Here is a 24,540-nt window from a genome sequence, read left to right on the forward strand (position 1 = left end):
ACCACCCAGTTTATAGTACAAAGCAAGCTAGATCTACTCAGGCTTTTTAAAAGTTAACCAGCTTCAGTTCGCTTCACATTCAAGGTCAGGCTTTATCCGTACTACGAAGGTGGATATTTCTCATCAGCCTCCCACGTGGCCAGTCGAATGCTGAACTCTTCATTGAGACAATGTTGAAACATCAATCCATCGGCGAGTCAGTGCCACGTTTACATTTTGTGGCGAAATGAAAAAGTTATTTTGTAAATTCAGCAGGCTATGGTGTGTAATAGGCTTTTAGAAGTGACGTCTTTGGTGTGCTTATCAATGCACGAACACCTTTTCCCCACTCCAATCGCTCCTTCTATCTGTGGAACAGCTTGTTGCATTGTGGCCATAGACATATAATCCATAGAAGGGTTTTTGAACCTCTAACCCTGCCAGTTTGACTGTTAAACTCATGGGTACACTAGCAATGGCTGCCAGTCTTGACTTGAATGGGTACTGCCATACTATGGATTATATGTCTATGGTTAGTTGTGGCTTTGGCAAATTTTTAAATCCAATCGGGCAGAAAAACGCAGTTTGGAAAGCAAATGCTGTCATTACTAAATGTGTAATGTGATAGGTATTTTAATATTACAATTTTTTTTTAACACAAAACATTTGATTAATAAAATATTTAATCAGTTGTCTTTCTCAAATGAAAGGGATGATAACACAATATTTGTGCGAGGGAGGGTATCTAATTTCATTGGTACTCAAGTTATGGCTCAGACACTTGATTCAGGATCAATTGAGTTAGCCTGCCCCAGAACAGGTTGCCGTTGAAATTTACCTGGCTAAAAGGTGAGCCACTTTCCTGGTATCGGTTATCCTGAGTTGAACTTGGCCAGATAACTTTGGTCAATTCTAACTTCTCTAACCTGATTCATAGTATAGGACTCAGTTGCACTCACCTACCTACCAGGTAGTATGATCTAGCCAAGCGGATGGTTAGCGAGGGGGAACTGTTACAACATAACTAATATCTATTTAGTCTTGTCAGATATTAGAGGGAGAGGTAACAAGTAGTTTGGGATTGGGACCATGTACAATATCGCTAATCTAACTTTGACCCTAACTCATAGTTTGGATTTGTCTGTCACAGGGTTCATCAACTTTGCAGTAAGCTAAGAATCTTAACAGTGGGAGAGCCATCAATCTGTTGAGTTCTGATCTGAGTCAGTAGTTCAACATGGGGTCTTGTTGCATACAACTGTCTTGAATAAATGTTGGCGTATTTGTATGGTGATTTCTAGATTTCCAGAACCAATGAATCCATTTAATTTCATCCAAATCGTCTGGAGCTTCATGAAAGGGGTTTCCATGGCAGAGCAGCCGCCGACAAACATAAGATCACTATGCATATTGCCAAGCGTCGGCTGGAGTGGTGTAAAGCTTGCCGCCGTTGGACTCGAGCAGCGAAAACGCATTCTCTGGAGTGATGCACCACACTTCACCATCTGGCAGTCTGACAGACTAATCTGGGTTTGGCGGATGCTAGGAGAACGCTACCTGCCCCAATGCATAGTGACAACTGTAAAGTTTGGTGGAGGAGGAATAATGGACTGGGGCTGTTTATCATGGCTCGAGCTAGGCCCCTTAGTTCCAGTGAAGGGAAATCTCGACAGCATACAATGACATTCTAGATGATTCTGTGCTTCCAACTTTGTGACAACAGTTTGGGGAAGGCCCTTTCCTGTTTCAGCATGACAATGTCCCCGTGCACAAAGCGTGGTCCAAACAGAAATGGTTTGTCGAGATCGGCGTGGAAGAACTTGACTGGCCTTCACAGAGCTCCGACCTCGACCCCATCCAACACCTTTGGGATGAATTGGAACGCTGACTGCAAGCCAGGCCTAATCGCCTAACATCAGTGCTTGACCTCACTAATGCTCTTGTGGCTGAATGGAAGCAAGTCCCCACAGCAATGTTCCAACATCTAGTGGAAAACCTTCCCAGAAGAGTGGAGGCTGTTATAGCAGCAAAGGGGGGGACCAACTCCATATTAATGCCCATGATGTTCGAGGAGCAAGTGTCTACATACTTTTGGTCATGTAGTGTATATATATACAGTGGGCTCTAAAGTTACTGGCACCCCTGACTGGCAATGCACAAACAATACTTAAAAAAAATATAAACAATATAATTATAGAGAAACTCAGAATACCAACGTGAGAAATACTGTACTTTTGTTTCAATGGAACCCACCAAAATAATGAATTGATTTAATTAAAAATCAGTGTCCTCCAAATCAAGGTTTCACAATTAATGGCACCCTTAAAGATTGTAAATAACACATACCAAAATTAAACCAGGAATTAAATTCCACTTATTTAAGTTTATCTAAGTCTTAAGGAACTATATTGAGCCATTACATCACTTCCTGTTTCACTAGGGTATAAAATTGAGGTAACACACATGCAATATCCCTTTGTCATCCAACACCATGAAGAAAACAAAAGAACTGGCAGTTCAAAAGAGACAGATGGTCGTAGACCTTCATAAATCTGGTAATGGCTACAAGAAGATCCACAAACGATTGAATATACCACTGAGCACTGTCAGGGCAATTATTAAAAAATTCTAAAGATATGGAACAGCTGAAAACTTCACGGGCAGAGAAAGCAAATGCATTTTGCACCCCAGGATAGGGAGGAGGATGGTGAGAGAAGCAACCACATCCCCAAGAATCACTGTGAAGGAATTGCAGGCCAACACCACAGGCTCTTTGGAAGGGTTGCCAGAAGAAAGCCCTTTCAGATCCCAAGACACAGACGCAAGCGCTTGGAGTTTGCCAAATGTCATTTCAATTATGACTGGTAGAAGGTCCTCTAGTCAGATGAGACACAAATTGAACGTTTTGGTCAGATACAGCATCAAAACAGAGATGCATACAAGGAGAGGCAGAGATGGTTGCACTAAGTACTAAATGAGGAGTGCCAATAATTATGAAACCTTGATTTTGGTGAAATGTATTTTGTATTAAATCATTTTATGATTTTGGTTGGTTCCATCCTAACCTTAACCGTTAGGGGGATGAAAGTAGTCCGTATTTGCGGCAAGGGGGCAATTTAGTTATACGTTCAGTGTAGGGCAATCAGAGTGATTTGCATGAAGTAGGTAGAGGTTGCAATCTCTGGTTTCAGTGTTGACAACCCATGCACTACACTCAAGCAAAAGGCTAGCTTTTGGCTCGCACCTTCGGGAATCTCGTCTTTTGCTCCAGTTCTTTGCTGGTGGGACATGCAGGTGTCTCTCCACTTTCATCTGCAAACAGTCCCACATTTTTCTGAGAGAGAAATGGATAGGTGAACACTGTTAGGGTAAAAGGTCAATTAAGTGCATCACATGTAGCATGCTTTCCACAAACTCGTGGCTGTATGGTGTCTATGTTATTGATATCTATTTGCCAAGAATAGCAGAAGGATATACTACAAAGCAGCATCAAGGAGACTAGCTAACTTGCCTAAATATTCTCATATAACTTTTTTTTAAATTGAAAAACAAGCTGGAAATGGCCACGGCCTATTTGATTAAACAAACATGAACTCATATTTAATTTGAGCTTTAACCAGAACATCCGTAGTTATTTCTGGTTGCTTATCAAAGTTAGCTGGCTAACTCATGATCTTGCTCTGTAGTAGACCCCTCTGGTGCCAGCAGGTAGGCCTTGCTGAATACACAGTATGGCTTACATTTGCCATATCATAATATGCATACAGCACTCCCGACTTCGATCATAATATATCCTTGCTGATAAGAATATATGGTTCTGCACAGTCAGAAAGGCCTAGTTGACCACTACTGTTAGACCCTCCTCTCCCACTCTGCCTTATAGTTAACCAGTGGGATGATGCAGAAATTACCCTTCATTATTTGCACATGGACATGAGCCAAAAGTTGGTGTAGATGAAGAATAAGAAGGAAATCTGAATCCTTCAGTGAAACTCGAGTTCTATATATGGTAAGGCTGTTCTCCATGTTGACCCAGAGCACCAATTAATGCTGTGAACTTCTGCAACTTGGCCCAGTAACTAACATAAGTCTTTATTGCTGGATGTGTACCAGGAGCTGTCACTGCACTCTGACACTGCTGACTCATGGGTCACAGGGTCAGCGTTCACATGATACTGTGTGTGTGTGTTCAAATCAATGGTCATGTCCTTGTCAGAATGTTTATAGTTTCAGAGTGTTTCTTTCTCAGAGCGCTCAGAGTGCACTGCGGACAATGTCATCCCAACCCCTGAGACACACCCATGGAGAGGTCGGAGCACAAGGTCAGTCGCAGTGCAGCGCGTATAGTGCAGTTTTCCACAATGGCCCTATGCATTTAGGATTTAAATTGACAAACCTCAGATTGCTGGCTCTAAATTTTAGGCTAACTACCTTGGACTAAAGAGCCCTGGATGTCTCTAATGTCATGGTATACATAGGGCATGGGTAAATAAATACAGTATCTGGCCACTTTTGATTATTGAGAAGCCAGAATGGAAAGCCCTGTCCCATTTCAGGGCCCATAGGTTGCTGATCTAGGATCAGGTCCCCCCCTCTGTCCATGTAATCCTAAAATGCTAAACTGATCTTATATCAGCACTCCTACTCGGAGACTCTTTATGAGTACAGGGCCATAAGGTGTTTTGGTGTGGTTGAGGGGGTTGTTTGTTTTGTTGGATTTTTAGGCAGCAGACTTGGAGATTCCAAAATGTCACCACTTGCTGCTCATCCATCCCCTCCCAATACACTCCCATACTTTCTTATGATAAAGATCTAGGAAATAACGGCACTTCCAGTCAGGGGAGGCTACAATAAAACTGAGCCGTTGTGAAATAATGCTTGATTTTAATAAGTAATAAGTGATTTGACGGGTGCAGGCCGTCAAATCAAAGGCACTCCTTCCATATAGTCATTTTTTGATGAAAATGAAAACGTGTCAGTTTGTTACTTTCATGAGGTTGGAGTAATAACATGTTCAACTACTTAAGACATTGGCTCGAATCCAGGTTGTGCCTTTAGGTTTCGAGAAAATTAACAGCAAAGGAAGAATTTTTCACTTCTCTCATTGACTTCTCAAACCCGACCTGGTCTGTTTCGCAAGCTCTTCCGGAAGTCACACAATGATGCGCCTCTGGGTTTAGAAACTCAATGGTAAGAGTCGGGGTTGTTAGGGTATGTAGGGCCCATGTATTCCGGATAGGCTGACCATTTCTTCTGTCCTCAGCTACAGCGTAGGCTGCCCTAGCTGAAGGAAAGTTGAAATGGTGTTGAAAATTCGGACCAAGAGCTGAAGACATGCAATGACTTTTGCAATAGCGTGCGTGTTTCATTCATGCATTTCATAGTTGACATTCTTTTGAGGGATAGTTTCTTGGAGTTCAGCAAAAGGTTCCAATTAGCCACAGGAAGAATTATTTTCCAGCACCAGTTGAGATGCTTGCTTAAAGTAAACGACAATGTGAGGCGCACATCTAGCGTTCTTTCTCATTCACCAACGTCTCTCTCTTTGTCTCTGACAGGCAGGTGAGGCTGATGCCATCACTCGGGATGGAGGAGACGTCTACACAGTGACAGCCGGCCTCAACACTTACTACCTGCAATCATTGCAGAGGACTACTGCGAGGGTATGTATCTCAAGTCCAAGTTCAAGAATGGAAGAGACTGGGTATACAATGGCCCTTAGCACTTCAGTTGCACAGATAGGCCAACAGAAAGTTGATGATTCTGTACTTTGAATCGGATCAAATGGATTCTGGCAAAATCTGGTTTCTGACTGTTGCATTGATGTCTCCTCTCCTGCCCATCAGACTCTGACATCTGCTATGATGCTTTGGCCGAGGCCAAGAACGACACTGGCTTCGGGTTCAACAACCTCCGGGGCAAGAATCAAATCAAATTTATATAGCCCTTCTTACATCAGCTGATATCTCAAAGTGCTGTACAGAAACCCAGCCTAAAACCCCAAACAGCAAGCAATGCAGGTGTAGAAGCACGGTGGCTAGGAAAAACTCCCTAGAAAGGCCAAAACCTACGAAGAAACCTAGAGAGGAACCAGGCTATGAGGGGTGGCCAGTCCTCTTCTGGCTGTGCCGGGTGGAGATTATATCAGAACATGGCCAAGATGTTCAAATATTCATAAATGACCAGCATGGTCAAATAATAATAATCACATTTGTCGAGGGTGCAACAAGTCAGCACCTCAAGAGTAAATGTCAGTTGGCTTTTCATAGCCGATCATTGAGAGTATCTCTACCGCTCCTGCTGTCTCTAGAGAGTTGAAAACAACAGGTCTGGGACAGGTAGCACGTCTGGTGAACAGGTCAGGGTTCCATAGCCGCAGGCAGAACAGTTGAAATTGGAGCAGCAGCACGGCCAGGTGGACTGGGGACAGCAAGGAGTCATCATGTCAGGTAGTCCTGAGGCATGGTCCTAGGGCTCAGGTCCTCCGAGAGAGAGAGAGAAAGAAAGAAAGAAAGAAAGAAAGATAGAAAGAAAGAAAGAAAGAAAGAAAGAAAGAAAGAAAGAAAGAAAGAAAGAAAGAAAGAAAGAAAGAATTAGAGAGAGCATACTTAAATTCACACAGGACACCGGATAAGACAGGAGAAATACTCCAGATATAATAGACTGACCCTAGCCCCCCAACACATAAACTACGGCAGGACCAAATCGGAAAGATAGGTAGGAGCAAGCCCATGTAATGCTTTGTAGGTTAGCAGTAAAACCTTGAAATCAGCCCTTGCCTTAACAGGAAGCCAATGTAGGGAGGCTAGCACTGGAGTAATATGATCAAATTTTGGGGTTCTAGTCAGGATTCTAGCAGCCGTATTTAGCACTAACTGAAGTTTATTTAGTGCTTTATCCGGGTAGCCGGAAAGTAGAGCATTGCAGTAGTCCAACCTAGAATTAACAAAAGCATGGATACATTTTTCTGGATCATTTGTGGACAGAAAGTTTCTGATTTTTGCAATGTTACGTAGATGGAAAAAAGCTGCCCTTGAAACAGTCTTGATATGTTCTTCAAAAGAGAGATCAGGGTCCAGAGTAACGCCGAGGTCCTTCACAGTTTTATTTGAGACGACTGTGCAACCATCAAGATTAATTGTCAGATTTAACAGAAGATCTCTTTGTTTCTTGGGACCTAGAACAAGCATCTCTGTTTTGTCCAAGTTTAAAAGTATAAAGTTTGCAGCCATCCACTTCCTTGTGTCTGAAACACAGGCTTCTAGCGAGGGCAATTTTGGGGCTTCACCATGTTTCATTGAAATGTACAGCTGTGTGTCATCCACATAGCAGTGAAATTTAACATTATGTTTTCGAATGACATCCCCAAGAGGTAAAATATATAGTGAAAACAATAGTGGTCCTAAAACAGAACCTTGAACACTGAAATTTACAGTTGATTTGTCAGAGGACAAACCATTCACAGAGACAAACGGATATCTTTCCGACAGATAAGATCTAAACCAGGCCAGAACTTGTCCGTGTAGACCAATTTGGGTTTCAAATCTCTCCAAAAGAATGTGGTGATCGATGGTATCAAAAGCAGCACTAAGATCTAGGAGCACGAGGACAGATACAGAGCCTCGGTCTGACATCATTGAAAGGTCATTTACCACCTTCACAAGTGCAGTCTCAGTGCTATGATGGGGTCTAAAACCAGACTGAAGCGTTTCGTATACATTGTTTGTCTTCAGGAAGGCAGTAAGTTGCTGCGCAACAGCTTTTTCCAAAAAATTTGAGAGGAATGGAAGATTCGATATAGGCCGATAGCTTTTTATATTTTCTGGGTCAAGGTTTGGCTTTTTCAAGAGAGGCTTTCTTACTGCCACTTTTAGTGAGTTTGGTACACATCGGGTGGATAGAGAGCCGTTTATTATGTTCAACAAAGAAGGGCCAAGCACAGGAAGCAGCTCTTTCAGTAGTTTAGTTGGAATAGGGTCCAGTATGCAGCTTGAAGGTTTAGAGGCCATTATTATTTTCATCATTGTGTCAAGAGATATAGTACTAAAACACTTTAGTGTCTCCCTTGATCCTAGGTCCTGGCAGAGTTGTGCAGACTCAGGACAACGGAGGTTTGGAGGAATACGCAGATTTAAAGAGGAGTCCGTAATTTGCTTTCTAACGATCATGATCTTTTCCTCAAAGAAGTTCATGAATTTATTACTGCTGAAGTGAAAGCTTTTTAGTTAGCTTTGCGACAGTATCAAAAATAAATTTCGGATTGTTCTTATTTTCCTCAATTAAGTTGGAAAAATAGGATGATCGAGCAGCAGTGAGGGCTCTTCGATACTGCACGGTACTGTCTTTCCAAGCTAGTCGGAAGACTTCCAGTTTGGTGTGGCGACATTTCCGTTCCAATTTTCTGGAAGCTTGCTTCAGAGCTCGTGTATTTTCTGTATACCAGGGAGCTAGTTTCTTATGACAAATGTTTTTAGTTTTTAGGGGTGCAACTGCATCTAGGGTATTGCGCAAAGTTAAATTGAGTTCCTCAGTTAGGTGGTTAACTGATTTTTGTCCTCTGATGTCCTTGGGTAGGCAGAGGGAGTCTGGAAGGGCATCAAGGAATCTTTGGGTTGTCTGAGAATTTATAGCACGACTTTTGATGCTCCTTGGTTGGGGTCTGAGCAGATTATTTGTTGCGATTGCAAACGTAATAAAATGGTGGTCCGATAGTCCAGGATTATGAGGAAAAACATTAAGATCCACAACATTTATTCCATGGGACAAAACTAGGTCCAGAGTATGACTGTGGCAGTGAATAGGTCCAGAGACATGTTGGACAAAACCCACTGAGTCGATGATGGCTCCGAAAGCCTTTTGGAGTGGGTCTGTGGACTTTTCCATGTGAATATTAAAGTCACCAAAAATTTGAATATTACCTGCTGTGACTACAATGTCCGATAGGAATTCAGGAAACTCAGTGAGGAACACTGTATATGGCCCAGGAGGCCTGTAAACAGTAGCTATAAAAAGTGATTGAGTAGGCTGCATAGATTTCATGACTAGAAGCTCAAAAGACGAAAACGTCGTTGTTTTTTTTGTAAATTGAAAGTTGCTATCGTAAATGTTAGCAACACCTCCGCCTTTGCGGGATGCACGGGGGATATGGTCACTAGTGTAACCAGGAGGTGAGGCCTCATTTAACACAGTAAATTCATCAGGCTTAAGCCATGTTTCAGTCAGGCCAATCACATCAAGATTATGATCAGTGATTAGTTCATTGACTATAACTGCCTTTGAAGTGAGGGATCTAACATTAAGTAGCCCTATTTTGAGATGTGAGGTATCACAATCTCTTTCAATAATGGCAGGAATGGAGGAGGTCTTTATTCTAGTGAGATTGCTAAGGCGAACACCGCCATGTTTAGTTTTGCCCAACCTAGGTCGAGGCACAGACACGGTCTCAATGGGGATAGCTGAGCTGACTACATTGACTGTGCTAGTGGCAGACTCCACTAAGCTGGCAGGCTGGCTAACAGCCTGCTGCCTGGCCTGCACCCTATTTCATTGTGGAGCTAGAGGAGTTAGAGCCCTGTCTATGTTCGTAGATAAGATGAGAGCACCCCTCCAGCTAGGATGGAGTCCGTCACTCCTCAACAGGCCAGGCTTGGTCCTGTTTGTGGGTGAGTCCCAGAAAGAGGGCCAATTATCTACAAATTCTATATTTTGGGAGGGACAGAAAACAGTTTTCAACCAGCGATTGAGTTGTGAGACTCTGCTGTAGAGCTCATCACTCCCCCTAACTGGGAGGGGGCCAGAGACAATTACTCGATGCCGACACATCTTTCTAGCTGATTTACACGCTGAAGCTATGTTGCGCTTGGTGACCTCTGACTGTTTCATCCTAACATCGTTGGTGCCGACGTGGATAACAATATCTCTATACTCTCTACACTCGCCAGTTTTAGCTTTAGCCAGCACCATCTTCAGATTAGCCTTAATGTCGGTAGCCCTGCCCCCTGGTAAACAGTGTATGATCGCTGGATGATTCGTTTTAAGTCTAATACTGTGGGTAATGGAGTCGCCAAGGACTAGGGTTTTCAATCTGTCAGAGCTAATGGTGGGAGGCTTCGGCGTCTCAGACCCCATAACGGGAGGAGTAGAGACCAGAGAAGGCTCGGCCTCCGACTCCGACTCGCTGCTTAATGGGGAGAACCGGTTGAAAGTTTCTGTCGGCTGAATGAGCGACACTGGTTGAGCATTCCTACAGCATTTCCCTCCAGAAGCCATGAGAAAGTTGTCCGGCTGCGGGGACCGTGCGAGGGGATTTATACTAACGTTACTATCTGTACTTACTGGTGGCACAGACGCTGTTTCATCCTTTCCTACACTGAAATTACCCTTGCCTAACGATTGCGTCTGAAGCTGGGGTTGCAGCACAGCTATCCTCGCCGTAAGGCGATCGTTCTCCTGTATATTATGAGTACAGCGACTGCAATTAGAAGGCATCATGTTAATGTTACTTAGCTTCGGCTGTTGGAGGTCCTGATGAACCATGTCCAGATAAAACATCCGGAGTGAAAAAGTTGAATGAAAAAAAGTTGAGTGAGGGAAAAACTAAAAATATAAACGGTAATTAAAAAGTAAAAACCGTAAAGTAGTCAGGTAGCAAAGTAAGGTTGGCAACAAAATCGCACAGCAGCACGTAAACAAGTCTGCAAGTTGTGACCGGAAATGACGTAGTCAAGGTGCTGCCTAGTAAAGAAGTCCTGCCAAATGGAGCTCTGCAAATCTGCAGGCTGGAACATTCCCATGGGCACCCTTGTGACCATGGGCCAGATCAAATGGGCCAGCATTGAGGACAAACCTGTGGAGGAAGGTGAGTTTGAATGAGTGAAACTTGGTTGTGTTTCATGGTCTGTAGTTGACTCCCTAAGAGTGAGGAATGTGTGTCAGATGTACTTAATACTGTATCTCTATCATTGCATGGTGTGTTTTTTCCCTCTCTGTGTGTGTGGGTCAGATTATTTGTATACATATTGGGCTTTATATATTGTCTCTATTTATATACATTATGTTTGTTCGGTTGCTGTAGTTTTCATGGCCTGCCAGATATGGATAAATCTGATTTTTGTATGCAGCAAATTAATTGATATGCTTAGTCAGTCAGTTTCTCATGTGTTTATTTGTTTTGCAGCGGTGAGCGACTGCTTCATGGCCAGCTTCGCTCCATGAGCCACTAAGGGTTCTAAGTGTTCATGTTTCAGCTTTGCAGGGGCATAGCCAGGCTCACCCATGCCTACACCGTTGCAGCTGTGGAAGGGAGACTGCTCCAGGTCTCACAAGGAACCCTACTATGACTATGCCGGGGCCTTCCAGTGAGTAGCATTCTGAAAATCTAGAACCTCCAAGCCCTACTGAACTCAGCAAAAAAAGAAACGTCCTTTCAACTGCGTTTATTTTCAGCAAACTTAACATGTGTAAATATTTGTATGAACATAACAAGATTCAACAACTGAGACATAAACTGAACAAGTTCCAAAGACATGTGACTAACAGAAATGGAATAATGTGTCCCTGAACAAAGGGAGGGGGGTCAAAATCAAAAGTAACAGTCAGTATCTGCTGTGGCCACCAGCTGCATTAAGTACTGCAGTGCATCTCCTCATGGACGGCACCAGATTTGCCAGTTCTTGCTGTGAGATGTTACCCCACTCTTCCACCAAGGCACCTGCAAGTTCCCGGACATTTCTGTGGGGAATGGCCCTAGCCCTCACCCTCTGATCCAACAGGTCCCAGGCGTGCTCAATGGGATTGAGATCCGGGCTCTTTGCTGGCCATGGCAGAACACTGACATTCCTGTCTTGCAGGAAATCACGCACAGAACAAGCAGTATGGCTGGTGGCATTGTCATGCTGGAGGGTCATGTCAGGATGAGCCTGCAGGAAGGGTACCACATGAGGGAGGAGGATGTCTTCCCTGTAACGCACAGCATTGAGATTGCCTACAATGACAACAAACTCAGTCCGATGATGCTGTGACACACCACCCCAGACCATGACAGACCCTGCACCTTCAAATCGATCCCGCTCCAGAGTACAGGCCTCGGTGCAACGCTCATTCCTTCGACAATAAACGAGAATCTGACCATCACCCCCGGTGAGACAAAACCGCGACTCGTCCGTGAAGAGCACTTTTTGCTAGTCCTGTCTGGTCCAGCGACGGTGGGTTTGTGCCCATATGCGACGTTGTTGCCGGTGATGTCTGGTGCGGACCTGCCTTACAACAGGCCTACAAGCCCTCAGTCCAGCCTCTCTCAGCCTATTGCAGACAGTCTGAGCACTGATGGAGGGATTGTGCGTTCCTGGTGTAACTCGGAAAGTTGTTGCTGCCATCCTGTACCTGTCCCGCAGGTGTGATGTTCGGATGTACCGATCCTGTGCAGGTGTTGTTACACGTGGTCTGCCACTGCGAGGACGATCAGCTGTCCGTCCTGTCTCCCTGTAGTGCTGTCTTAGGCATCTCACAGTATGGACATTGCAATTTATTGCCCTGGCCACATCTGCAGTCCTCATGCCTCCTTGCAGCATGCCTAAGGCACGTTCACACAGATGAGCAGGGATCTTTTTGGGCATCTTTCTCTTGGTGTTTTTCAGAGTCAGTAGAAAGGCCTCTTTAGTGTCCTAAGTTTTCATAACTGTGACCTTAATTGCCTACCGTCTGTAAGCTGTTAGTGTCTTAACGACCGTTCCACAGGTGCATGTTCATTAATTGTTCATTGAACAAGCATGGGAAACAGTGTTTAAACCCTTTACAATGAAGATCTGTAAAGTTATTTGGATTTTTACAAATTATCTTTGAAAGAGAGGTTCCTGAAAAAGGGACGTTTCTTTTTTTGCTGAGTTTATGTACAACCATAACCCATCAATCCCTTCCTACCCCGTAGGTCTCACATACAGTACATGTCCATTTTTAACCTCCAACTTTTTCAGTTTATTCTTGTTTTGCTCAGTCCTTCCTCATTCTCAGTACTCTCTGCCTTTCTCTACTCACCCCCGATCAGTCACTGATGAGGTACCTTTGCGTGGTCATTGATGACTTAACTGTGTCGCTCTTCCCACACCAAGCACCTGACATTGACAAAATCATACAAAAATGTTTGAAATCAGCATGTGACCTGGATAGAGTGCTCACTCATTTTGTCCCCAACAGGGCTTCAACCTGTCTCATCAGATGGCTACGCAGCCAAGAACCTGATGTTCAAAGACTCCACTCAGAAACTGGTGCAGCTGCCCATGAACACCGACTCCGACTCCTTCCTCTGGGAGCTGAGTACTTGAGCGCCATCCGGTTCCATTTTAATGCGCATGCGTGCTTACACACACACAAATTCTCTCTTGACCGTTAGCTCATTGCTACCTCCCCAACCGTTGCTTCTCAGAGCAGACAACAGGCGCCACCTCCAGGGCCATCAAGTGGTGTGCCGTGGGCCATGCCGAGACAGCTAAGTGTGGCACCTGGAGCATCAACAGCATAGGAGAGAGAGGAGCCGTGATTGAGTGTCAGAGGGCACCCACATTAGAGGAATGCATCAAGAAGATCATGTGTATTTGTATATGTTATGGATCCCCCTTAGCTGTTGCCAAGGCAGCAGCTACTCTTCCTGGGGTCCCGCAAAATTAAGGCAGTTTATAAAATGTTTAAAATATTACAATACATTCACAGATTGTACAACACATTGTGCCCTCAGGCCCCTACTCCACCATATATCTACAGTTCAAAATCCATGTTTATGTATGTGTATAGTGCGTATGTTATCGCGTGTGTGTGTATGCATGTGTCTATGTTTGTGTTGCTTCACAGTCCCCGCTGTTCCATAAGGTGTTTTTTAAAAACTTTTTGAAAATCTAATTTTACTGCTTGCATCAGTTACTTGATGTGGAATAGAGTTCCATGTAGTCATGGCTCTATGTGGTACTGTGCGCTTCCCATAGTCTCTTCTGGACTTGGACTGTGAAGAGACCTCTTGTGACATGTCTTGTGGGGTATGCATGGGTGTCTGAGCTGTGTGCCAGTAGTTTAGACAGACAGCTTGGTGCATTCAACTTGTCAATACCTCTCATTAATAAAAGTAGTGATGAAGTCAATCTCTCCTCCACTTTCAGCCAGGAGCGATTGACATGCATATTATTAATATTAGCTCTCTGTCTACATCCAAGGGTCAGTCGTGCTGCCCTGTTCTGAGCCATGGTAAGCCTCTATGGGAGAATAGAGGGTGGGACAGGAGAAAGAGGTGTAAAAATCAGGCATGTGTACTTTATAGTTTACTTTCGATAATTTCCTTACTCTCATTTTGTGTGACCCATCCAAAGGAGTAGGAGTCAATGGGAGGCGGGAGCACCCCTTATTACCGGTGCAGATGAAGGGACGGGGGCTAGTACGCATGGGGGGGAGAAAGAGAACAATGAAGACAACAATGGGAGGAACGAATGGACAAAGAAATGGACTAATATAGAACGAAAAAAACAGAAGAGGACATTGAGAGACACACAAGAACGGAGTAAAAGATGAAGAACGTGCGTGAGTGACTCCCGAAGCTGCGAGCCAAAACCCAGCTTAGCCACAAAAGAGACTATTCAATTTGTTGACTGTCGAAAGGATATTTGGTTTGTAAGTGAAATGCTCTGAACCTAGTTAGGATTTTGTTTCCCCTTTCTTGAACCGGCCAAGTGCCATTCTTTGAACATTAAATGTTTAATTTTTGCAACTTAAAAAGCCAACTCTTACTCTTCCACCCCATGCTACCACATAGATGTGAACCCCTCTGAACCGATCACATATGTTTGTTTGTTTCTTCCCTTCCTTCCTTCCTTCCTTCGTCTATTTATATGTTGTTTCAGTCCTCCCCACAACGTAAGAGGCAGCTGCGATGGATAGTGGGGAGATGTTCACTGCTGGAAAATGTGGTCTGGTCCCTGCCAAGGTGGAACAGTATGACGCAGGTATCACACACACAAACAATACTTTCCTAGATTTTCTTCCCTTTCTATCCCTCTGCTCTGCCTCCACTGTTTACATGCAGCATTCCTCTTTGTCTCCTCACAGGTCTGTGCAGCTTCCCTGGTGTTAAGTATACTTGTTTAAATCTACTCCCGCACAAAACATCCACCATGCTACATTATTGCTAAGGTAACATAGTATAAAGTATTAATATACAATTTTAGTACTGCTGTCTTAAACCTCTTCCCTTTGTGTCTGTGTCCCCCCCTCAGAGGCATCATTTCAAATCAGCTTAACATGTCCTTTCCACACTCACATTCCCATTCACTTAGTACTATTCCCAAACGCACTCAGTAATCTCCCTTATTACTATCTCTGTGCATCTTCAACGATTCTCGTCGTTACTTGCTATACATATAAAATAACATCACGTGCTCAATAACACCTTGTGTTATTTGTAGTGGCTGCAGACACTTCAATAAAGGCCTACAGACAGCTGTAAGCGGGGCTTTCCATGGTACCGTTACTCACCCTCGCTCAAGTCTTCTCACAATAAGACTAGTGGATTGCCTTCTCATAAGACTATGGGTACCTTTTCATTGTTCAGTTTAGTTGGTTTTATGATATACAGTACCAGTCAAAAGTTTGGACACCTACTCCTTCAAGGGTTTTTCTTTATCTTTACTATTTTCTACATTGTAGCACAATAGCATAATAATATTTGAGATTAGATTCTTCAAAGCAGCCACAATATTCAAAATAAATAAAAACCCTGGAGTAAGTGTCAACTTTTGACTGGTACTGTATATTTATCAAGTAATAGATTTTATTTGTTGGTCAGATACAGTACCCAGCTATGGTTTCTCAATATTGTTCATCTAGTCTATTGCCATGATTCATTTAATTTTATACACGTGTGACCAAATAAACTCATAACAAAATGCACATTTAAAAATACCCTAACTAGGGATGCTTCTACATTAATATCGTAATAATGTTTTACCTTGGTTTCATCTGGCTGTGAACATATTGGACAATATTGCATAGAGTCATTGTGCCTTGGATGTTTTTCCAACTACTGCCAAACTCACTTGGATTTACTCTTTTGGAATCTCCCGCGACCCATTGTAACACTTGTCACCCACCCAACTTTCCACTGGCCTGTACTGGAAACTACATCCCCTCCAAGGTGCTTCTCTCCTGGCTATCATACTGGTTATACAGCCTCCGCTGCGTTGCTGTTTTGATGGGCCCCTGCACATTTCATCACATTAAGTCACCGCCCTCTCCTTGCTGTTGTTATGCTGGTGAGTTTTGTGCCTTGGTTGAGTTTATTGTATGTCCTAGTGCTGGCTGGATTCTAGTCTGTGGTTTTGTTCTGCCTTGTTGCCTTTAACTGTGGTGAGCCTACAAACTGTGATTCAATCTAACTATCACACTTTGTGGCTTGATTGACTTTTGTCTGATTCCTCGCCAACTTTTTTTATTTGCGTGGATTTTAACAGAAAAAGAAAACGCCGTCTACCAATTTCCACCATAATGTCACGTTGTATAATGATCGGACAGGCGCAGGAATGCCATTTTTTTATTTTATTACTCCACCCAAAAATACAACATGTCATGGAAAAGGCATGGGGATGAAGCCCAAAACACATATATAATACACAGGAATGTAACCCAAAAAAAGAGCGAGGTTTAAACCTCTAATAATTACACTGGACAAGACCCGTAATAACGAGTTCACAATACACGCAGCACGAAAGCCGAAACAAAGCACAGGTACTCACAAGACCAACGGACGTGGGAGCAATATCCGACAATGGGGAACAGAGGGTACATATATAACATACTAATCAGGGGGGAATGGGAATCAGGTGTGCGTAATGAGACAAGACAGCCCGGGGGTGGTGGTATTGAATCCAGCTCAGTGACGCCTAGAAAGCCGGTGAAGTAGATCTCCGGAGTACGGGGGATCCGTGACACACAAGGGTAAACTGTCTTTTTCCAGATTGGCAGCAACCACCTTGATGATGTTGGTCCTCAAGGAGGCTCAGAAAAGGCCCGACGTCCACAGCAACTCACCTTCCAACAGCCATCACCATTGGTAGGTCTATGGTGAGGCACATCTTGGTCCCTGGAGCAAATACCTGTGCAACCCGGGGGCTACGGTTAAGTATATCACAGTGCTTTTAGTTCAAGTTTCAAGTTTTAATGTCATATGCACAAGTACAGTGAAATGCCTTTCTTGCAAGCTCAAAACCCAACAATTCCATAATCAATAACAATGTAATACTTGGAAAAAAACATGATAAATAAGAAGAAATATGAAGAACACAGTAAGTAAGCATACTATATACAGGGTCAGTTAAAATACCATATTTACAGTGTGCAGGGATACTGGAGTGACAGAGGTAGATATGTATAGGGGTAAGGTGACCAGGCAACATGATATAAGATAAACAGAGTACCAGCAGCTTGTGGGTGTGTGTAGAGTCAGTATACATGTATGTGCATATAATGTATGAGTGAGCAGATGATGGTGTGAGGTTGTGTGTATGTGTGTGTAGGGCCCTATGAGTGTGCATAGACACAGTGCAAAATCAATAAAGATACAAGATTACCTCAGTCCGTGTAGCTATTTTGTTAGCTATTTATCAGTCTTATTGCTTGGGATAGAAGCTGTTCAAGAGTCTATTGGTGCCAGGCTTGATGCACTGGTACCGCTTACCGTGCAGAAGCAGAGAGAATAGTCTATGGCTTGGGTGGTTGGAGTCGTTAACGATTTTTTTCGGGCCTTCCTACCACACCGCCTGATATAAATGTCCTGGATGGCAGGGAGCTCGGCCACAGTGATGTACGTGGCCTGTCCACACCACCATCTGTAGCGCCATGCGATCGAGAGCGGTACTTTTGCCATACCAGGCAGTGATGCAGCCAATCAAAATGCTCTCAGTGGTATAGCTGTAGAACCTTTTGAGGATTTGAGGGCCAATGTCAAACATTTTCAACCTTCTGAGGGGGAAGAGGCACTGTTGTGCCTTCTTCACGACTGTGCGCCTGTGTTTGGACCAATTTTTAAGTCTTTTTTTGATTTGGACACCGAGGAACTTGAAGCTTTGATCTGTCGATGTGGATGGGTGCGTGCTCTCCCCCTGTGTCCTGTAGTCCACGATCAGCTCCTTGCTCTTGCTAATGTTGAGAGAGAGGTTGTGAATTCCAAAAACCCCTCGGTTTTCAAATCACGTAGATGGATTGGGCTGTTGCACGATAGCAACCAAAGCCCATGCAAGTAAATGTATAGCATTCCATCATTGGTTACTCTGAGAGTTCCTCATATTGACATTGGCTGCGGCCTCAGGCCCTATGGTGCTAACCTTGGAAAAGTCATTCAATTTTCTTCTCCTTCCTTTATTACTAATAGAGATAGACCAAATGGTGCAGTTCTATGCAATCTTATAGTCATACCAACTATATCAATATCAACCATCAGACAGGGCCTGCAACCGCCTATTGAACGAACGTAACCCGTTTTGAGTTGGAGTTTCCATGTGACTTTAAAAATCCTAAAGATCTTGGGTTGATGCATCTGCACGTTAGGAGCTTACTTCCTAAACTGGATTACATCAAGATCTGGGCTATGCAGATGAATCCGGATATTCTGGTGACTGAAACTTGGATCACTGGGGACGTTCTGGACTCTGATATTAATATTGAGGGCTATCATGTGTTCTGAGCTGACAGACAGGGTAGAGGTGGTGGAGTGACTATTTTAATTTAAAATAATTTCTCCTCTCTGCCACAACAAATTCATTCAGACACTGGCCTCATTACGGGGAAAAAAATGGCATCATTGATGCATTTAATCACCATTTTATTTCTGCAGGCTATCTCTTTGAAATAACTTCTAAGCCTATTCACAATGATATTGGGCTGGATGCTGATACGGGAAACTTGATGAATGATCAGAGAAATTATAGTCAAAGCTTTTCTTTAAGGCTATTTACAGAAAACTAAGTCCTGGATGCTTGGCTAGCAATAGACAACAAGGGGCCAACAAATTGGATCCTGGTCTGCTTAAGTGTTCCGTGCCCATCATCGATGCCTCAATAACCCACTTTTTTTTTATTTAACATTGTTATCAGGAAATATTCCAAAAGTATGGAAATCAGACCTTGTGCTGCTACTCCTTAAGGACGGGGATAGTAGAGATCTTAATAACTATAGTCCCATTTCAAGGCTTCATTGTTTAGCTAGGATTCTCGAATCCTTGGTAAATGTACAAATTTGCTCTTATTTTTTTGTTGATGAATCAATCAGGGTTTAGGCCTGGGCATACCACTATTTCATCAACCACTTTAGTTGTTAATGATCTTGTCAGTGCTTTAGACATTAAAATGAAATGTGCTGCTCTGTTTGTGGACCTGTCAAAAGCTTTTGATACTGTTGATGATGCTATTTTATTGAATAAGTTGTCCTCGATAGACCTGAGCTCTGACGCCTGTTCATGGTTTCATGATTATCTTAGTGACAGAACTCAGGCCATCATGATGGATGGGGTTAAGTCTGAATTTCTTGAAGTACATGAAGGTGTACCACAGGGGTCGATTTTGGGAACTGCTCTCTTCACTATTTATATAAACACCATTGGTCAATCTGTTAAATAAAAAATAAAATGTAATCTATATTTGGATGATACTATTATGTATGCTATTGCCCCGACTGTTGATCTGGCTGTGTCAAAACTACAGTCAGATTTTAGAGCTATGCAGGAATCCCTTTCTGATTTAAAACTTGTGCTTAATACAGGCTAAACGAAAGACGTTGTTTTTAAACTCTTGTAAGAATGTTTCCGATGAATTACATGTTCACTCATTAGATGGTTCTCCAATCTAACATGTTCCCGCATATCAATACTTCAGCATTTGGATTGATATGGATTTGACGTTTAAAAAATATATTGATGAGCTGGTTAAGAAGCTAAGATTTAAAGTTGGCTTTTTCTACAGAAACAGATTGTGCCTTTTTCTAAGCAGTAGGAAGTAGATTATTCAGTCAACCTTTTTATCTGTTCTTGATTATGGTGATATTATTCATCAAAGTGCAGCTGCTACTACTCTTAAACCTTTGGTTGCCCTCTACCATAGTGCCCTTGGTTTTGTTACAGGTTACAGTTTTGATAGTCATCACTGTATCCTGTATCAACAGCTAAGCTGGACTACACTAAAGACCCATAGATCTCTACATTACTCCCTTTTTTTTCACGGCCCTACTTCATAACCTTCCGTCTTATCTAACTTTGCTGTGGAAGTGTAGACATCGGACATTCCTAACCCGTTCACAGGATTGGTTAACTCTTGAGGTTCCTAGGGTCTCCACTGAGCTAGGTAACTCTGCTTTTAGTTTTAATGCATGGTACTGCTGGAACACAATTCTAAATACATTTCTTCTTGGTGTTCTGGTGCCGTTTGGGCAATTTAAAGTATTGATTGGGGATTTATTTGTGGATGAATGTAACTGTTTTTCTGGGTAATTTGTGATGTTTTATTTGTGCTTACCATGACTGTGTTTTTGTATTCTAATGTGTATATATTTGTAATTATTTATTGTATTTAATGTGTATTTTATATTGTATTATACAGGACGCATTTGGAAAAGAGACCTAGATCTCAATATGTCTTCCCTGTTAAAATAAATAATACCAATCTGACTCATAATCTCTAAACGTTGAACAAGTTCCTCTGAAGATGATGAAAGTGTTTGTGACTGAAGAACCAAACCTGTATGGGTGTCTCAAGAACTGTTGTGTGTGCTTTGGGGCCATATGTATCAAGCCTGTCAACGAAGGAATGCCTTTTAGATTCATCCACAATTAATAAGATTACATGGACAGGGGACACCTGATCCTAGATCAATGCTCCTATTCTGAGACACTTTGATACATACAGCTTCTGGTGTTTCTCATGTGTTTGACGCACCATGCTCCAATCCACTGAGCCATTCGAGTGCACAGTTGGAGCACAGTATGAGAGGAAATAATTTTAGAATCTTCAGGTCCAAAGCAACTAGGCAAGTGCCACTTATTTTGTTCTCCAGAGGCTAAGTGCGTACAGTCAAGTTAAATTACCTTTATTATATCAATACTGCAGTTGGAAATCCATTTGGCTTCACAGTTGAAGTTTGAAGAGGGGAATGAATCCACAATCATGTGGGGTTTGTGTGACCCCTGAGAAAGATTGAAGGATATACATCAACCACCACTGATTGACTCATTCTTATCACTATTTACTTCTGCATTGTGCCACCTCTTCATTGAAAAACTACTGTATTATATCAATTAATAACTTATTGACTAAATTACATATTTCTTATATGTGTAGGCCTACCACAGACATGTCAAGTTATTGGCCTTGTCTTCTCTTAAGAATGTCATTTCCTTGTTTACTCACAATAATCTAGGGGGTGTAAGTGACAAATGAATACAAAACTATGCAGTAAAAGCTCTTAAAAATAATGTATACAACACGCATATGAAGTTTGGGTACAGAAGTGCAAAACGCTAATGTTCGTGTCCACTGTCACATGACGGAGGATGCGTCATCAAAAAAAATGATTTTCCCGGAAGTACCCATGCGACTTACCAGGCGCACCGTCCGGCCGGCTCCAGCGGAGGAGAATGCATCGCGACATGGCCTCGCTGTAAACTGAACGAAACCACAGTAGATTGTGTATTTTACCGGCAATCCGTCACCATCGGCGCCTTGATCATGGACCTCCGGTCCAGAGGCTTTTTCCGGAGGCATTGGAGTTGTCAATAATAATCGTCAAGTGCTATATTAATACATTTTATGCCCTACTCACTTTTGCACGCTCCATGGATTTTAAAGAACAAGTGACAGCAATAGCACTCACCCCAATAAGGGCACCACTTTCCATTTGAAGGAGAGGACAAGAAACTACACTACAATTTTAAAGTAACGGACGATCGGGTGTAATATATATATTTTCCACTGTTGATAACAGTCTTCGTTCATATCCCTCACAGACACAATTCATAACCGGTAAGAATCCAGTGTTCGCTACCTGCTATCGATCTTTGAAAGACAATTGGATGAAGGCCCTGCTCTGTCAGTCCATTTACAAGGTTAGCTAACCTAGCTAGCTAGTTTAGAAGAGTAGCTCATGTTAGCTAACTACATGTAAAACCGCTACCTAGCAAAAATGTAATATTGGCTTTCGCTGTCTGTGCTCGTCAAAACGAGTTTGATAGCTAACCTTCTGAGTTTAAACTAATGCCAGTTCATGTCGGTGTTTGAAGTGGGTGAACGTATTGGTAAATTAGTTAGCGAGCTAACGTTAGCATTAACATTCCAGGCTCTCTTTCTAGCTTTCTAATCTTCCATCTTTTGAACGTTCAATATGACAGTTCCTATCGAAACAAATTGACTAACTATCTTCACCATTTCGTTAGCCTGTGTTTTACTTCAATGCCGGTCTGGCAATTTACTCATGAGTTAATTAAATCACAGTGTTTTAAAATATGTAACGTTTGTTAATCCGACCTGTCAACATGGCTAAATCTAGGTAAGGCAATTGTCATGCTGGTTTTCTATGTGTGCGGCTTGGTTGGGCCTACAATGAATTCATTCTGATCGCAAGACTAGCATACCAATTAACATATTAAAGTGTATCAACTATTTCAATTGGATACCAAGAAAGTAATATCTTTAATATTGCGATGCACAAATGATGTGTCGACATGTCACTGCAGAATTTATCAGTCACTCGACATTACTATGAGAGACACGTAAACTACCACACAGGCTAGCTAGCTAGCGCGCGTTAGCTAGTGGTGTGTGTGTCTTTGACATCCACCATCATTGGACCCCGGCGGTATTGGCATGCTAGAAGGCCTTCCTTGCAATTTGACCCATCAGTAATGTTAGTTGTACCGAATCAAACCACAAACCGATCGTGTTGTCATAGGGTTATTTAATGGTCTTTATTTTTATTTAGTGCCTAAAATGTGTTTTACCAAAGAATGGGCTAGCCACAGATGGGATAACATGGCTAACACCAGCTACTTGCTAGCTAGTAGTTAGCTAGCCATATGACACGTCTTCCTAATGTGGGATCGCCTCTTTAGACCATGTGATAACAGTTTGACACTACTTCTTTTCATGCTTGAATTAATGGCAACACTGTAGCAATAAGTAATGGGAACTTACGAAACCTCTTAAATGTCTCAGTAGTCCCATGCTTGTCTACAACCCACACCACTCAAATGTGGAATATATTGCTTAACAGTAAAAGTATACAGAAAATATAGACAATCTCAAACATTGTAACCACATATATTAAAAAATGGGAAAAATCTGTTACAATCAAATAGAAGCTACTGGCAAGTGAACGTTGACCTGAAACAATACATTCTCTGATACTAACTAACCAGTTAGTTCAATTGAGCATGAGTGAATGTCCCAGCTCAGGCCAGCGTGAGCCTAATCCCCAAGAACAGATGCAGAGAAGTGAATATATATTTTTGATTTTTATTTAACCTTTATTTAACAAGGCAAGTTAAGAGCAAATTCATATTTCACAATGACGGCCTACCCCGGCTAAACCCTCCCCGAACGACACTGGGCTAATTGTGTACCGCCCAATGGGACTCCCGATCACATCCTCTAGCACTGAGATGCAGTGCCTTAGACTGCTGCGCCACTCGGACCCCATGACTCCAGTAACTGGTTTTTCGCCATTTCTAATCCGCATCCATGTGTCATGTCAAATTCATCTCCCCCATCAATATGTGAGTTGACGATAGTCATGGTGCGACGTGCTTTTTTTTATTGCTATCATCTGCCAGGAGGATCAATAGATGGTTCAACTGCCCCTATAGTGGAGATGTGGTAATTACCCGTAACCAAATTCAACCTCAGGAGGGATGTGGTCTCTCTTGTTTCAGGCCTAAATAGAAGTTAAGAGGCAAGTTTCCCCAGCTGATATAGGCTAAACCTAGAAGACTAAGTGGAAAGTGAAGGAGGGATATAGGGAGGTGAAAATAAGTGTGTATTGGCACAAGGGTACAGGGAGGAGGCATTACTGTTATCAGGGCAGGGTCAGTAAACACCACCCTTGCTGCTTGGCGGGACAACCTTTCTATAGCACAGACAAACCCATTTCCAATTTTGGAACTCGGCTCAACAACAATGCTGTCACAACTTCTGACAACCCTGTTAGTGGAAGCCCGTTAACTTGAGGCTCATCGCTCACTGGGCATGGTGTCCAGGTTCTTATTGTATATCTAGTCTACTCACCTAAGCCTAGTCCGACCTACATTTTGAAACTGGGTAGATTGTAGTCTTCTGTGTTTTTTTTGTTGATTTGGAATTTTTTGTTGTTTTGGTAACTCTTCCTCCTCAGATTGGCTGGCAAGTCAGCGCCACCCTAATGCAGAACCAAGTGAAATGAACAAACCACCGCAGCCTATAACGGGACCCACCTCTGTCCCACACCCCTCCCCCTCCCCTGGACTGACACAGGTGAGAGCCAATGACAAGACCCAGCGTGTGCTGACTGGTCAGG

General features: G+C 42.8%; 1 protein-coding gene and 1 pseudogene across 9 annotated transcripts in view; both read left to right on the top strand.

Annotated features, from left to right (window-relative positions):
- The first annotated feature begins 4,280 nt into the window (after positions 1-4,280).
- Positions 4,281-11,340, top strand: LOC106568995 (serotransferrin-1-like; annotated as a pseudogene).
- A 5,701-nt stretch (positions 11,341-17,041) lies between these two features.
- The window catches only part of LOC106568864 (eukaryotic translation initiation factor 4 gamma 1-like), a 31,599-nt gene continuing 24,100 nt past the window's right edge, over positions 17,042-24,540 (top strand). For 6 of the 9 annotated variants that reach the window (XM_014139609.3, XM_014139613.3, XM_014139612.3 and 3 more), the window contains exons 1-2: positions 21,586-22,016; positions 24,379-24,497. In XM_014139609.3, coding sequence (XP_013995084.3) covers positions 24,423-24,497 — 75 coding nt within the window. In that variant the 5' untranslated portion in view covers positions 21,586-22,016; positions 24,379-24,422. Of the gene's footprint in view, positions 17,063-21,585; positions 22,100-24,378; positions 24,498-24,540 lie in introns of those variants that run through there. The other 3 variants (XM_014139610.3, XM_045694004.2, XM_014139611.3) reach the window with 2 other exon arrangements.

Source organism: Salmo salar, chromosome 14, assembly GCF_965601325.2.
Source record: "Salmo salar chromosome 14, fSalSal1, whole genome shotgun sequence".
Classification (NCBI taxonomy): Eukaryota; Metazoa; Chordata; class Actinopteri; order Salmoniformes; family Salmonidae; genus Salmo; species Salmo salar.